The sequence below is a fragment of the Centruroides vittatus genome, unplaced genomic scaffold (assembly GCF_030686945.1).
Source record: "Centruroides vittatus isolate TY-2023 unplaced genomic scaffold, ASM3068694v2 contig_166, whole genome shotgun sequence".
Lineage (NCBI taxonomy): Eukaryota > Metazoa > Arthropoda > Arachnida > Scorpiones > Buthidae > Centruroides > Centruroides vittatus.
In genome coordinates this window covers 2,351,318-2,363,357 of record NW_027121006.1, presented here as the reverse complement: position 1 = coordinate 2,363,357, position 12,040 = coordinate 2,351,318, and the positions used below count along the sequence as shown (strand labels likewise).

The window sequence follows — 12,040 nt, the reverse complement described above, 5'->3', positions numbered from 1 at the left end:
ACTCGTTCACTTCCCACACCACTGACGTGAGAATTAAAAGATTCCATTAATTGACGTACATGAATATACAAATTTTATTATGATTGCGATATTACTGTAAAAAGTATAGCAATTTTTCAATGCCTAATTACTTTCCGTCCAGCCTGTAGAAGTCATTACTTTTAGCAATGTTAATGATTAGAATTGTAATACTGTAATTAGGAATACACTCGCGGGGACTAACGTTACTACCAGTCTGTTCAGTATTGTTGAATATATTTCCATTTATATTAATTGAGGGTTTAATTCTGTTGCCGACACTGCTAAATTAATTGTAATTTCCCAGTGACCGATGTTACAACAGGCAATTTGACATGGATCAAAGCTAAGGAATTCTGTTTTAATTGTGCCATTCTTTAGATCATAATTGAATTTTGGTTTATTTACTTAAAACAATTTATTTATTAAAATAATTAGACGATAGCTCCTCTAGCGAAAACATGAGGATAGTAAAAGAATTGGAGAATATCGACGATGATGCTGACAAGAATGATATTGCATTTGTGAAGACCGACGACAAGGAGGCAGCCAGCAGATTCGGTTTGGACCCGTTACCGGGTTTAGTATTTTTTGAAAACAAACTGCCAAATTTATACGAAGGTAAGAGAAAAATTGAAGTAAGAATGCAAAAGTTCTAAATTATTCTTCCGTTATCTATTTATCTACGATTTTCTGGGCAGACAACTCTCGAAAAATGCCTAAATTTAGCTAAGTTCTGTACATATAAGTACACAAAACCGAAAACAACGTAATACCGAAATATGAGTAAAGGTTTCTTCTTCCAATAATGATACTAATGATTCACATTATTCTCTTATTTTTATGCTATCCTTTCCCTCTGTTATATATAACAGCCAGGATAATTAAAATTAATTAATTAAATATGGAATATTTGGCTTTAAACTAAATTCAAAATTTAACTTTAAAAATAGAATGAAGCAATAACAATAAGATTACGTTTACACGTTCATATGTTACTTGCCCAGACTTTTCAAGCCTGTAAGCCTGTTTATATCATTTGTAAGTGATGCATCAAGTGTATTTGGCTCTTGTGAATACACTTGCAACACTTATGTTGTGGAGTACAGTTGACCCCCCTATAACACGGTAGATAAGTTCCGTGTTATATGAATCCGTGTTGTACGAGTCACTTAAATACATGAGCCAATCACAGCCAGGCACACGGGCTGTCATTGGCTCATGTATTTAAGTGACTCGTACAACACGGAACTTCTCTACCGTGTTATAGGGGGTCTACCGTATTATACCGGTATAATTGTCAACAAAGTTAAATAATAAAGAGTCTTTTGAATTCAAACCATGGTTTGAGTGCCAAATTTTTAAATTTCCATCAATTTCAGGGGATCTATCCAGCGAGGAAGACGTGTTAAACTGGCTCTTGGACCAACAAGCTTCCGAAGAGATTGCTGACGTAACAGAAGAAATGCTTCTTCACTTAATCGAAACTTCCCCGTATCTTGCAGTAGTTTTCTGTAAATAAAAATATATGTATTTAATCTCGAAATTATTTTGCCTGTGTAACAATTGTTATAATTTCTTACAGACACTAAACAATCGGCAGAAAGCGAAGCGGTGTTGAAAGAATTAGAAAATATCGACGACGAAGCGGTAGAGTACGAAATTCCCTTTGTTAAAATCGACGACGAAAGTTTAGCCCAGTCTTATGGCTTAAATGACGAACTTCCTATAGTCGTGTACTTTGAAAACAAGTTACCAACTGTTTTCGAAGGTGATTCATTGTTGATATACACAACTAAACTCTATTTTTGTATTTTTATGGTGACATTTTATAATCAGAGACACAGATTTTTATGAATTTTCTTTAAATTAGAGGTAATTCATTGTTATCAAACAATAATTTCTTATTTCCAGGTAATCTTAGAGACGAAGGAACCGTGTTAGACTGGTTGGTACAGCAGAAAGAAGCTGACAGCATCGAGGAAGTAACTGAAGAAATTTTAAAAGATTTAATTCTCAAAAAGGATTATGTTTTAGTTTTCTTTGGTAATTGTTTATTTATAATTAATTACTGAATTCTTTCTTTCCGTCTGGTAGCCCTCGTAGTTAATTGGGATTCAGTCACTAATAAAATTACAGGTTCCAATTAACTGCTGAGACTGAGAGCAGGCGACTTGCAGCTGAGAGAAATTTACTTTCTAATTATTCTATAAGCTGCCATTCAATTCATTGTAGCAAATTACAGGGCAATTGATGGCCCTGCCTGGGCTAGCTTCCATACATTACAAGTTCAAATTCCCAGGATTTATTATAATGTTTTTACAACACAGACTCACTTAACAATGATCATTAAAAATTAAACGTTAATTTCTCTTTTCTAGCGCCAGAAAACTGTAGGAATTGCGAGATGATTCTAGAAGAACTCGAGAAGATCGACGACGAAACGGATGAATATGGAATCTTGTTTGTAACTACGGATGACTTGAAACTGGCGAAGAAAACTACAGGACTGAATCGTTTCCCAGCATTAGTTCTATTTCGAAAAGAAGAACCGATCATCTTCAGAGGTAATTTATTCAGAATACTGTTTGAAAAATCGGATTTCGCCCACGAGTACCCAAGAATGTGGTTACAAAATGGTGAAGTGTAGTAAAAAACCGAGATCCGAGTTCAAATTTAATCTGGATCTTCACTATAATTCAGATAAAATGTTATTCCTAGTGTTAGCTGATTCCCGCCTACAATAAGCAAACGGAGCATTATTTTCTATTCAATTCAACTTCATTATTCAATTGTAATGCGGGCCTGATCAATAATGAGTAAGTTATATTGTCTATTATGGTGCATTAGTTAACCAATCAACAATGGATAAAATTATGCACGATTTACTGCATACCAAATCAAGTTTATGAAAACACCACCCCAGAGAATTGATATGAACCCCTGAAATTATAGGAAACATTCTACAATTGCAGGAAGAATTTCAAACATAGCTCGTATAGACGACACGTAATGAAACTGAACCACCAAATAAGTATCGTGTAACACAATACAATATCTAAATAATTGTCCAAAACAAATAACGAATGCAAACCTTTCCTTCTTTAAAAAATTAATTTATTCCTTTAATACATATTTTAGGGGATTTAAAAGACGAAGACGCCATTCTACAATGGGTAACGAGCGAAGACACTTTGAGGATTCCCGACCAGATCGACGACGTCAATTATAAGAGACTGGATAAGCTGCTTAACACTTCGGAATTTGTTGCGGTGTTATTCAGTAAGTATGATCTATTCCCGTTTGATCATCAGTTAACAAAAAACTTAATCCTGAAAAATACAATCGATCATCAAGTCCAAGATGTGGTTATTTTCAGTTAAACCCAAATGCCCGGAATGCGATTTGGCACTGAAGGAAATTGAGAATATCGACGAAGTGGCCGACGAAATGGGGATCGATTTGGTCAAGTGTTCGGACCCTAAAGCAGCCAAGGAGTATCACATTCTAACATTCCCATCGCTGGTATTTTTTCGTGGAAAGTTTCTTCAGTTCTATGAAGGTACGTACCAGTTGCGATTCGTACTGTCTCTCTCTCGTGTTGAACACACGTAAAAATTAAGGTGATTAACACAATAGCGAAGACGTAAATTTACTTTTAGTCATAATATAGTTGTCAGATATGCCACAAATTACACAAACAAACGAGAATCTTGATTACAGATGAATTACAATCCCAACTCAGGTGATCTCCACGAGGAAGAAAATGTCTTAATCTGGATACGTGAAAACAAAGAGAAAGAAGCCAATGAAATCGAGTACGTCGATCGAAAAATGCTAGAGATGTTATTGGAAGAAACCGAGGGACTTGCCGTGTTCTTTTGTACGTATAAATCCTATTTTCTTTCACTATCTTCTGAAGCAGTGATTCCCAAAATCGGCGCTACCACCCTCTTGAGGAGCATAGAAGACTCGAGGAAGCTCTGTAACGGGTGGTAGGGGTGTTAGAAGAGGGACAAAAATTAATTTTAAAACAAACAAACCACAAAAAATACAATCGCTATAAGAGGGTGGAAGTCCGAAAAGTTTGGGAAACACCGTTCTAAAGGAAATCACTATACCCATTGAGGATTTCCATTACTTAGACGATGATGATTGCGCCGATTGTGAGAAAATCCTGAATGAATTAGAAAACATTGACGATGAGACCGATGAGTACGGTATCCATTTTGTGAAAACGGATGACGTGGAATTTGCCAGAGACCTAGCCGTTACGGAGATTCCATCTTTGGTTTATTTTGAAAATAATTTTCCAAGTATTTATTCAGGTATGTTCTAGAAACTACAAAAATCAAATTTAATTAATTATATTTAAAATTGTAACATGATAATTAAATTTGTAGGAGATATACAACAAGAAGAAGAGGTATTGCAATGGCTGATATTACAGAAGACGGAAGATACTATAGAAAACATCAACAGAGAACTACTTTATAGAATGATCGCGGAACAAGAATACTTAGTTGTTTATTTCTGTACATAGTAATTTAATAGATTTTCTAAGAGTTTTATATCATCAAAACCGCCATTTTATAATCGTGTTTTACATTTTAGATATAGAAAACGATCCGGAAAGCCGAGAGATTCTCAAACACCTAGAACTTATCGACGACGATTGCAGCGAATATGAAGTACAACTAGTTAAAATGAATGATAATTTAATGGCGAAAAAATATGGTATACGTAATCCTCCCGGTATCTCATACTTTCGAAGAGGAAAAAACATAAAGTATCCAGGTATATTAATTCAATTCTTGTGGCGAGTCAAGTGTTTTTGTAATGTTTAACAAATTCGGTTCATTTCTGTTGGCTCTGTAAATCCTTGCTGACCTTTCCCTTTTCTCTATACCTTCTCCTTCTTCCCCTCCTCCACTTCCTTCATCTCCTGTCTGTCATGCTTTTTTGACAGTCTAGCAATATTGTTCTAAATCTTGCTAGTGTTATTGCAAAAATATTCGGTTTAATGTTACCTATGGTTCCAAGATGGCGGATCGTCCGATTCCAGCAAGGAAACAGTAGGGACGCACGTTCTAACCTAACCTATCCTATTCTAATAATTTTTATGGTAATAATTATGGTAATTTATTAGAATAGGTTAGATTAGGTTAGAACGTGCGTCCCCACTGTTTCCTTGCTGGAATCGGACGTGCCGCCATCTTGGAACCATAGGTAACATTAACCGAATGTTCTTTCTGCTGGTCTCTTAGATGATCATTGTAGTTGTTTGACTTTTATAAAATAACAAGAAGAATGTTTAACTTTTTATAAACCTTTCCCTTCCAGGTGATTTGTTTGACGAAGAAGAAATTTTGGAATGGATAACGAATCCAGAAAACATGGAACTCAGCGACGGAATCGAAAAACTGAACAGGAGGATGTTCGAGAGGCTCATATACAGAACGGACTATTTGGCCGTCCTCTTTTGTACGTAAAAATCGTGCGAAAATAGAAATTGAAATAAAGGAAAATAAATTTCAATTGTCTTATAAAATTCTTCAGACAGTAAAGACTGCAACAAGTGCGCCAAAGTTCTAGAAGAACTCGAAAAAATCGACGACGAAGCGGACGAAGCCGGTATCAAATTTGTGAAGATAGAAGACGTCAAAATGGCCAACAGATACGGAGTTTTCGCCATACCCGGAATTGTTATATTCAAAGGAGGTGATAAGGATTATACTATTTACGCTGGTAAGTGGCTTTCTTTATTTAAAATTACACAATACATCATCAAATGCTATAGTACATTGTGCATCATAGGTGACTTCTAGAGAATAGTTTAGAAACTGCTAGATTCTTAATATCCTGGTAAAGAACTATCACAAATTCCAGTAATTTAAAGATCTAGTATCCTAGTGTTTGACTACAGATGAGAATCAACACTATTATCGACCAATGTTTACGGAATTTTATTACCCCATGTACGAGTAGCGACGAAAATTATAAAACTTCCATTCATTTTAGGTGACATGAAACAGGGCGAAAGGATTTTGGAATGGCTTTTGATCCAGAAAAATCCAAGTAATGAATACATCGAAGATGTTCATGGAGAAGTCTTACAGAATTTAATCGATAATTCAGATTATTTAGCCGTTTATTTCTGTGAGTATTTTTATTTTTAAGTGTTTTACAATAGACGATATACTTAACAATTAGATAAAAAGCATGCTATAACACTATTAGAGTACTTTGTACTCTCAAAGTCGACCTATAGCTGAGTGGATGAAACCACCGAACACTGTCCGCAGATTCGCACCCGTCCAACAGGCTGTTCGCGAGGAGTTTTGTAGGTTTTTTTGCATGTATAAACACCTAAATAGAAACCAGTTTCCCGTAGACAAATCTTTCCAGATGGCACTCCTCTTTGCAATATGTTTCAAAGCATAACGCCGAGTAACAGGCTGATCGCATGCACTTGTCTGGGTTTTATTTCCGTGTTTAAAGCCTAAATAGAAAGTCCTCCCGAGAGGCATCCCCCGTTCCTCATCGAAAACGATCTTAACGTCCACGATCCACACGATCTTACAAGTATACTCGTGCCTACCTTTAAACAGACACAACAGTGAGTTAACTGTTACTAAATTGATTATGTATTTTCTATTTTTTAGACACATCGGATTGCATAGAATGCAAAAAAACTTTAGAAGAATTAGAGAACATCGATGACGACACGGATCGACACGGAATTCTTTTCGTAAAGACTCAAGATATAGAAATTGCTGCGGAGTATGGAGTTAATGATTTCCCCGCGTTAATCTACTTTGAAAACCAAATTCCGAGTTATTACGAAGGTAATTAATGAAATTTATCGAAATAAATCATGAAAATACACACATAAAACCTATTATTAAGGTGAAATTGTTTCATAACGCAGGAAGCTTACTGGCCGAGGAGGAACTTCTGCAATGGTTGATCCATCAGAAAACGGAAGATACCATCGAAACCGTCAACCGTAATTTATTAGATTACTTAATTCACGAGGAGCAATACGTTGCTGTTTTGTTTTGTAAGTATTCCACGTTTCTATGTTAGTTAATAGCGAGGTTGAGGCCGAAGTTTTCAACGCGAAAACGTGTACGTCGGACGTTCAGCGCCGCTTTCCTGTAAGCGGCGCTGAACGTCCGACGTACACGTTTTCGCGTTTAAAACTTCGGCCTCAACCTCGCTAATTTCATGGTAAACACTAATAATCCATTTAAATCTAGATAAACCACACTGCAAAGCGTGCGAGGTCGTCCTTCAAGAATTAGAGAACATCGATGATGATACGGATCAGTTTGGTATTCACATTGTCAAAACTCAAGACAGTGGAGTGGCAAAACGTTACGGATTAAGAACATTCCCTTCTCTCATATATTTCAGAAATGGAAATGCACTCGTCTTTGATGGTAATGTATAAATACAACTTACTTGAAAACTAGTGGCAATCCATGCTTCAATCCTCTTGTGCTTCAGTGTGTTTTCTTATATCGCCTTTTATTAATATAGGGGATCTGAAAAATGAAGAGGCCGTCTTAGAATGGCTCATTGACGATGACAACAGAGAACTTGCGGACGAAATCGAAGCAATTAACGCAAGGATGTTGGACAGATTAATTGACGAATCGCCATTTTTGGCCGTTATTTTCTGTAATATTTTTCAAATAATTCGTTTTAAAAGGAATATTTCCTTATTGAAGTTTGTAAACGAATATATTCTTTTGTTTTACAGACGAGGATAATTGCGACGAGTGTTCAGAAATTCTTCAGGAACTAGAAGACATCGATGACGAAGCAGATTTATTCGGCATCGATTTCGTAAAAGTCAATGACCCTGCCGCTTCCTCAAAATGGAACATCCTTCATCATCCTTCCCTCATCTATTTTAGAAAGACAGAACCAGTTTTATATGAAGGTTTGTTCTTTAGTTAAGCGTGAGATAAATTAAAGCAATGCACCAGTGTCTAGGGGATGAAACCACTAGACACTGGAATTAGTCGTGGGTTCGCGCCTGGACAACCAGCTGGCTGCGTGCAGTTTCCTAGATTGTCTTCACGTTATTAACATCTAAATATGGGCCTGAAAGTTTCGGAAAAAAAGTCTCCAGAGAGGCATCTCCCTCAGCAGTTGAAGGGTGTGAACGGTGTTTTTGGTAACACTTAAGTTTGATTGATGTTTATTTAATCTTCAGGGATTTAAGTATATTTAGCTTTTATACCAGAAAATCCCTGGCCGAATGGATAAAACCATCAGCAATGGATACACTAGCACACAACACTCGCAGGTTTACACCTACCACGTGAAATTTTCTGTTTTTTACGCGTATAACACCTTTCCGAAAGAAAATACTTCTGGGAGATCCCTCTTGACAGATTGCCAAAGTATTCCTTATTCCATCAAGCCATTCATGAAAATCCCTGAAAGACTACTTATTTACAAACATTTGCCGTGCTCTTATATATGTAAACAAGTTGTTTTCATAGCTTTGAAACACGCCTTTCTTCACGGATAAGAGCATATCTAGCATAAAAGAGCATACTCTAACACGCTCTTGTAAGCACGGAATACAATAATTGTAATTACAGTTATATCACCCGTGTACAACACTAATTGCATTCTATTACAGGAGATCTTTCAAATTCGGAGAGAGTTTTAAAATGGTTGACCAGTCAAGACATGATTGAAATGAAGGACGAAATCGAAGAAGTGAACAGGAGAATGCTGGATAAATTACTCGAGGATAATGACTTTGTCAGCGTTTTCTTCTGTGAGTATCACTTAGTATAAGGTAATTCCTTGATACATACATGAAACAGTGACTATAATTGATAATTCTGTACTCGACAGATGACGAAAACTGTCCAAAGTGTGACGGGGTGCTTCAGGGACTCGAAAGCATAGACGATGAAGTTAGCGAATTGGATATTATGTTCGTGAAAGTTAAAGATGCTCGATACGCACGAAGATACGGTATAAAACAGATTCCTGCACTTTCGTACTTCAGACGGAAGTTTCCCTCCATATACAGAGGTAATTTTGTAGAACTGAGTACAGGGATGAGTGTCTTGAAAGTAGCGCAAAGGGGAATGCTCTGAATCCTACATACTTTGCAATATTTCCACTTAATGGGAATGCTACAAATTCCGTCTACTTAGCAGAACATTTCAGGACACTCATCCTCGCACTCCGAAGGTTCTTAGGAATGTAAATCACTACAGCTCTTGTTAATGTCTGTCCACAGGTGATCTGATGAACGAGAAACAAGTGTTGGAATGGTTGAGGAAACACCGTTATCGAAATCCAGAGCTGAATCTTTTCATGTACACCATAATTGCAATTTCGGTGGCCTTCATACTGTACACGCTATTCCTCATGTTCTGTTTCAAACCGGGAAAAGACAAGTAAAATGTTCAAAAATGGCGACGACAATTGCGTATACACATACTGTTTTTTTCGAGAAGGGACCCTCATTTGAAATCTTTGCTGATCGTCTAGGATTCTTCCTGTTTTTTTATGTAGCCGTGTCTGTGATAAAGTGTGTAGCATTCCCACTGTGTGTGTATGAAATTCGACATCCTTTCTTCCGATTTTCGGTTGTAGTAACTCGTTTAAAACGGTCCGTCCGTGTAAAATTTCACTTTGATTCAGTGCCGGTCTTTAAGGACTTCACATATCAAAAGATCAGCAAACAGATTTAAAATTCCATAATAAAATGAGGGTTTTATGAGAGTGTGAGGTTGGCGCTGCATCGACTTTCGGTCCACTTGTTACGTTGCAGGGTCAATCAATTCCTCCGAAGTGCCTTTCACCATCGTAACTTACACATACAACGTTTGTGTCAATAGCGATATCTTCTCGTGGATGATATTTGTATATTTTTAATGTAGAAGAAAAACATTTTTCTACAAAATACATTAATTTATTTATATCGAGAGGACCTTTCCGACAAATACGCTTAGAGAAATTTTGCGTACGCTTGATAAAACATGAAATTTTTCAGTAGAAAATATCCTGACAATTGCGTAAAAGTTAAAAAAAAACTGTTGAAAGAAAAATGGCGATTTTTTCCTATTTATTGTGTTCGGGAAAGTTAATCATTTCCGTAGGACTGTTAGTTGCAATGTGAACATTTTGTGCCTGTAATTACCAGTGTGGAAATTAATTTTTAGAAATAATTTCAAAAGAAACAGTAATACGAGACTGTCAATAATAGCCGAACAGTGTTTGTATAACATTTCATGAAAATAAAATAAAAAGGTATTTGTGTAAAGTCACATGACTGATTTCTTGTTAAACTTACATTTCTTCAATTATAGTAAACAGTAGAGTCTCTATAGTCTGGCATAGTCTCAATAGTATAGTCTCTAACAGTAGTACAGTATAGTACAGTCTCTAACAGAGTCTCTAACAGTATAGTCTCTATAGTCACATGACTGATTTCTTGTTAAACTTACATTTCTTCAATTACAGTAAACAGTAGAGTCTCTATAGTCCGGTCTCACGTCCAGTAATCCGACACTCGCCAGTCCGACATATATGTCGAATTACGCAAACTCTACTGCAGTTCCTACATTTAAATCCTACACACCCTCACGAAATGTGAGTGAAACAAAGCATGCAGTATTCCCACTGTGCCTCAAGGGTCCCATTTAAATCAGTGAGGTTTTCATTAGTACTTTAATTTAAATTTTATTTGTAATCTGTTATTAATGATGAAATCAGATGAAACGAGGCTCGATTGTAAGCTTATGCCAGTGGTTTTTAATTAACAAGGGTGCCACAACAATACTAAGGGTGTGACAAAATGGATTAATGGAAAAAGTGCCATCCGGGAGGATTTTTTTTTTTGAGGAAAACTGGCTCATATTTAGATGTTAAACACAGAAAACATCACATGTGTTAGCGAGAAACAAACCCACGACCAACTGCTAGTGTCCAGTATTTCATTGGGACATTATTTGGCCCCGATGCTGCAAAATGTAGTTCTGAGTAGTGTCATAAGACTTCTTACATGTATTGTAACATTGCATTGATAAAGAAGTAGGGAAGAAAAATAATCAGGTAGAGGTGTTATATTAGAAAATGGTCAAAGAACACTGACTTACAACAAACAGGAAGCTAAAATTCAAGGGAGGGAAATTATGTAAAGGCCCTTACCTACACTAACATCCATACATACAGAAAAAAAACCAACTTTTCTTTGCATTTTAAGAACCTCTGAGTCCAAAAATATAAAAATCTTCAGGGTTCATTATTCGACTGGTGGCCATACTTTCCCTCTGTTATATACAAAACAGCTGGGCAAGTAAAATGGTTGTGCTTACTCATATTAACACTTTCACATGAGGATGTTATATTAACTAAATTTGTTGTGAGTGTTTATGTGTATAGAGGCCTATAACAGAATGGTTGTGTAGTGTATGTGTACTTAATGTAGATTTTAGACATATCTCATGTATAACATCTAAATTGGTAAGGTACCATACCTTGTTTACCACTTTTTTAAGTCATTTTGTACTTTGTTTACAAGTTAATATATCTTTTTTTACTAGTGTCTTGCTATCAATTTTAATATACAGCATCTTGGTTACCAGTTTACCAGGTTCTGTGCCTTGTTTGCCTGTTTGTTAATGCACTGTAATGTGTTTACAAAATTCCTTAATGCACTATTCTATTTGATGTATCATTTTATACATATAATACATTTGTATTTCTTTATTTATAATTGAATAATTACAGTAATGTAAAATACAATCACAAAATCTGCTTATAGTTTACTTTATGAGCTATAACATTGGTTAATAAGAAGCCAGCAAGAGGCGCAATGAGCTTCACCTCTTGTCATTGCGCCTATTCTACGCAAAATTGTTATTATTGTCTATGAAATTATTAAGCAGCGATTTTAGACTTAGATATATATTTTTATAAGCTAAAATTAACAAAATTTGAGTAATATTCTAATTTTAGCATACAAAAACATAATATA

General features: G+C 35.9%; 1 protein-coding gene and 1 long non-coding RNA gene across 3 annotated transcripts in view; one reads left to right on the top strand and one right to left on the bottom strand.

Annotated features, from left to right (window-relative positions):
• The window catches only part of LOC136968945 (uncharacterized), a 30,580-nt gene extending 20,256 nt beyond the window's left edge, over positions 1-10,324 (top strand). For both annotated transcript variants that reach the window (XM_067263022.1, XM_067263021.1), the window contains exons 12-33: positions 457-639; positions 1,401-1,532; positions 1,604-1,789; positions 1,933-2,064; positions 2,400-2,585; positions 3,160-3,300; positions 3,398-3,580; positions 3,764-3,901; positions 4,164-4,346; positions 4,422-4,553; positions 4,633-4,815; positions 5,362-5,502; positions 5,578-5,766; positions 6,040-6,177; positions 6,684-6,866; positions 6,950-7,081; positions 7,281-7,463; positions 7,564-7,704; positions 7,787-7,969; positions 8,681-8,821; positions 8,902-9,084; positions 9,296-10,324. In XM_067263022.1, the coding sequence (XP_067119123.1) occupies positions 457-639; positions 1,401-1,532; positions 1,604-1,789; positions 1,933-2,064; positions 2,400-2,585; positions 3,160-3,300; positions 3,398-3,580; positions 3,764-3,901; positions 4,164-4,346; positions 4,422-4,553; positions 4,633-4,815; positions 5,362-5,502; positions 5,578-5,766; positions 6,040-6,177; positions 6,684-6,866; positions 6,950-7,081; positions 7,281-7,463; positions 7,564-7,704; positions 7,787-7,969; positions 8,681-8,821; positions 8,902-9,084; positions 9,296-9,459 (3,557 nt within the window). In that variant the 3' untranslated portion in view covers positions 9,460-10,324. The remainder of the gene's footprint in view (positions 1-456; positions 640-1,400; positions 1,533-1,603; positions 1,790-1,932; positions 2,065-2,399; positions 2,586-3,159; positions 3,301-3,397; positions 3,581-3,763; positions 3,902-4,163; positions 4,347-4,421; positions 4,554-4,632; positions 4,816-5,361; positions 5,503-5,577; positions 5,767-6,039; positions 6,178-6,683; positions 6,867-6,949; positions 7,082-7,280; positions 7,464-7,563; positions 7,705-7,786; positions 7,970-8,680; positions 8,822-8,901; positions 9,085-9,295) is intronic.
• The window catches only part of LOC136968947 (uncharacterized), a 29,057-nt gene that overhangs the window by 16,781 nt on the left and 236 nt on the right, over positions 1-12,040 (bottom strand). The window contains exon 2 of the long non-coding RNA XR_010879733.1: positions 1,359-1,530. This is a non-coding gene — a long non-coding RNA (uncharacterized lncRNA). The remainder of the gene's footprint in view (positions 1-1,358; positions 1,531-12,040) is intronic.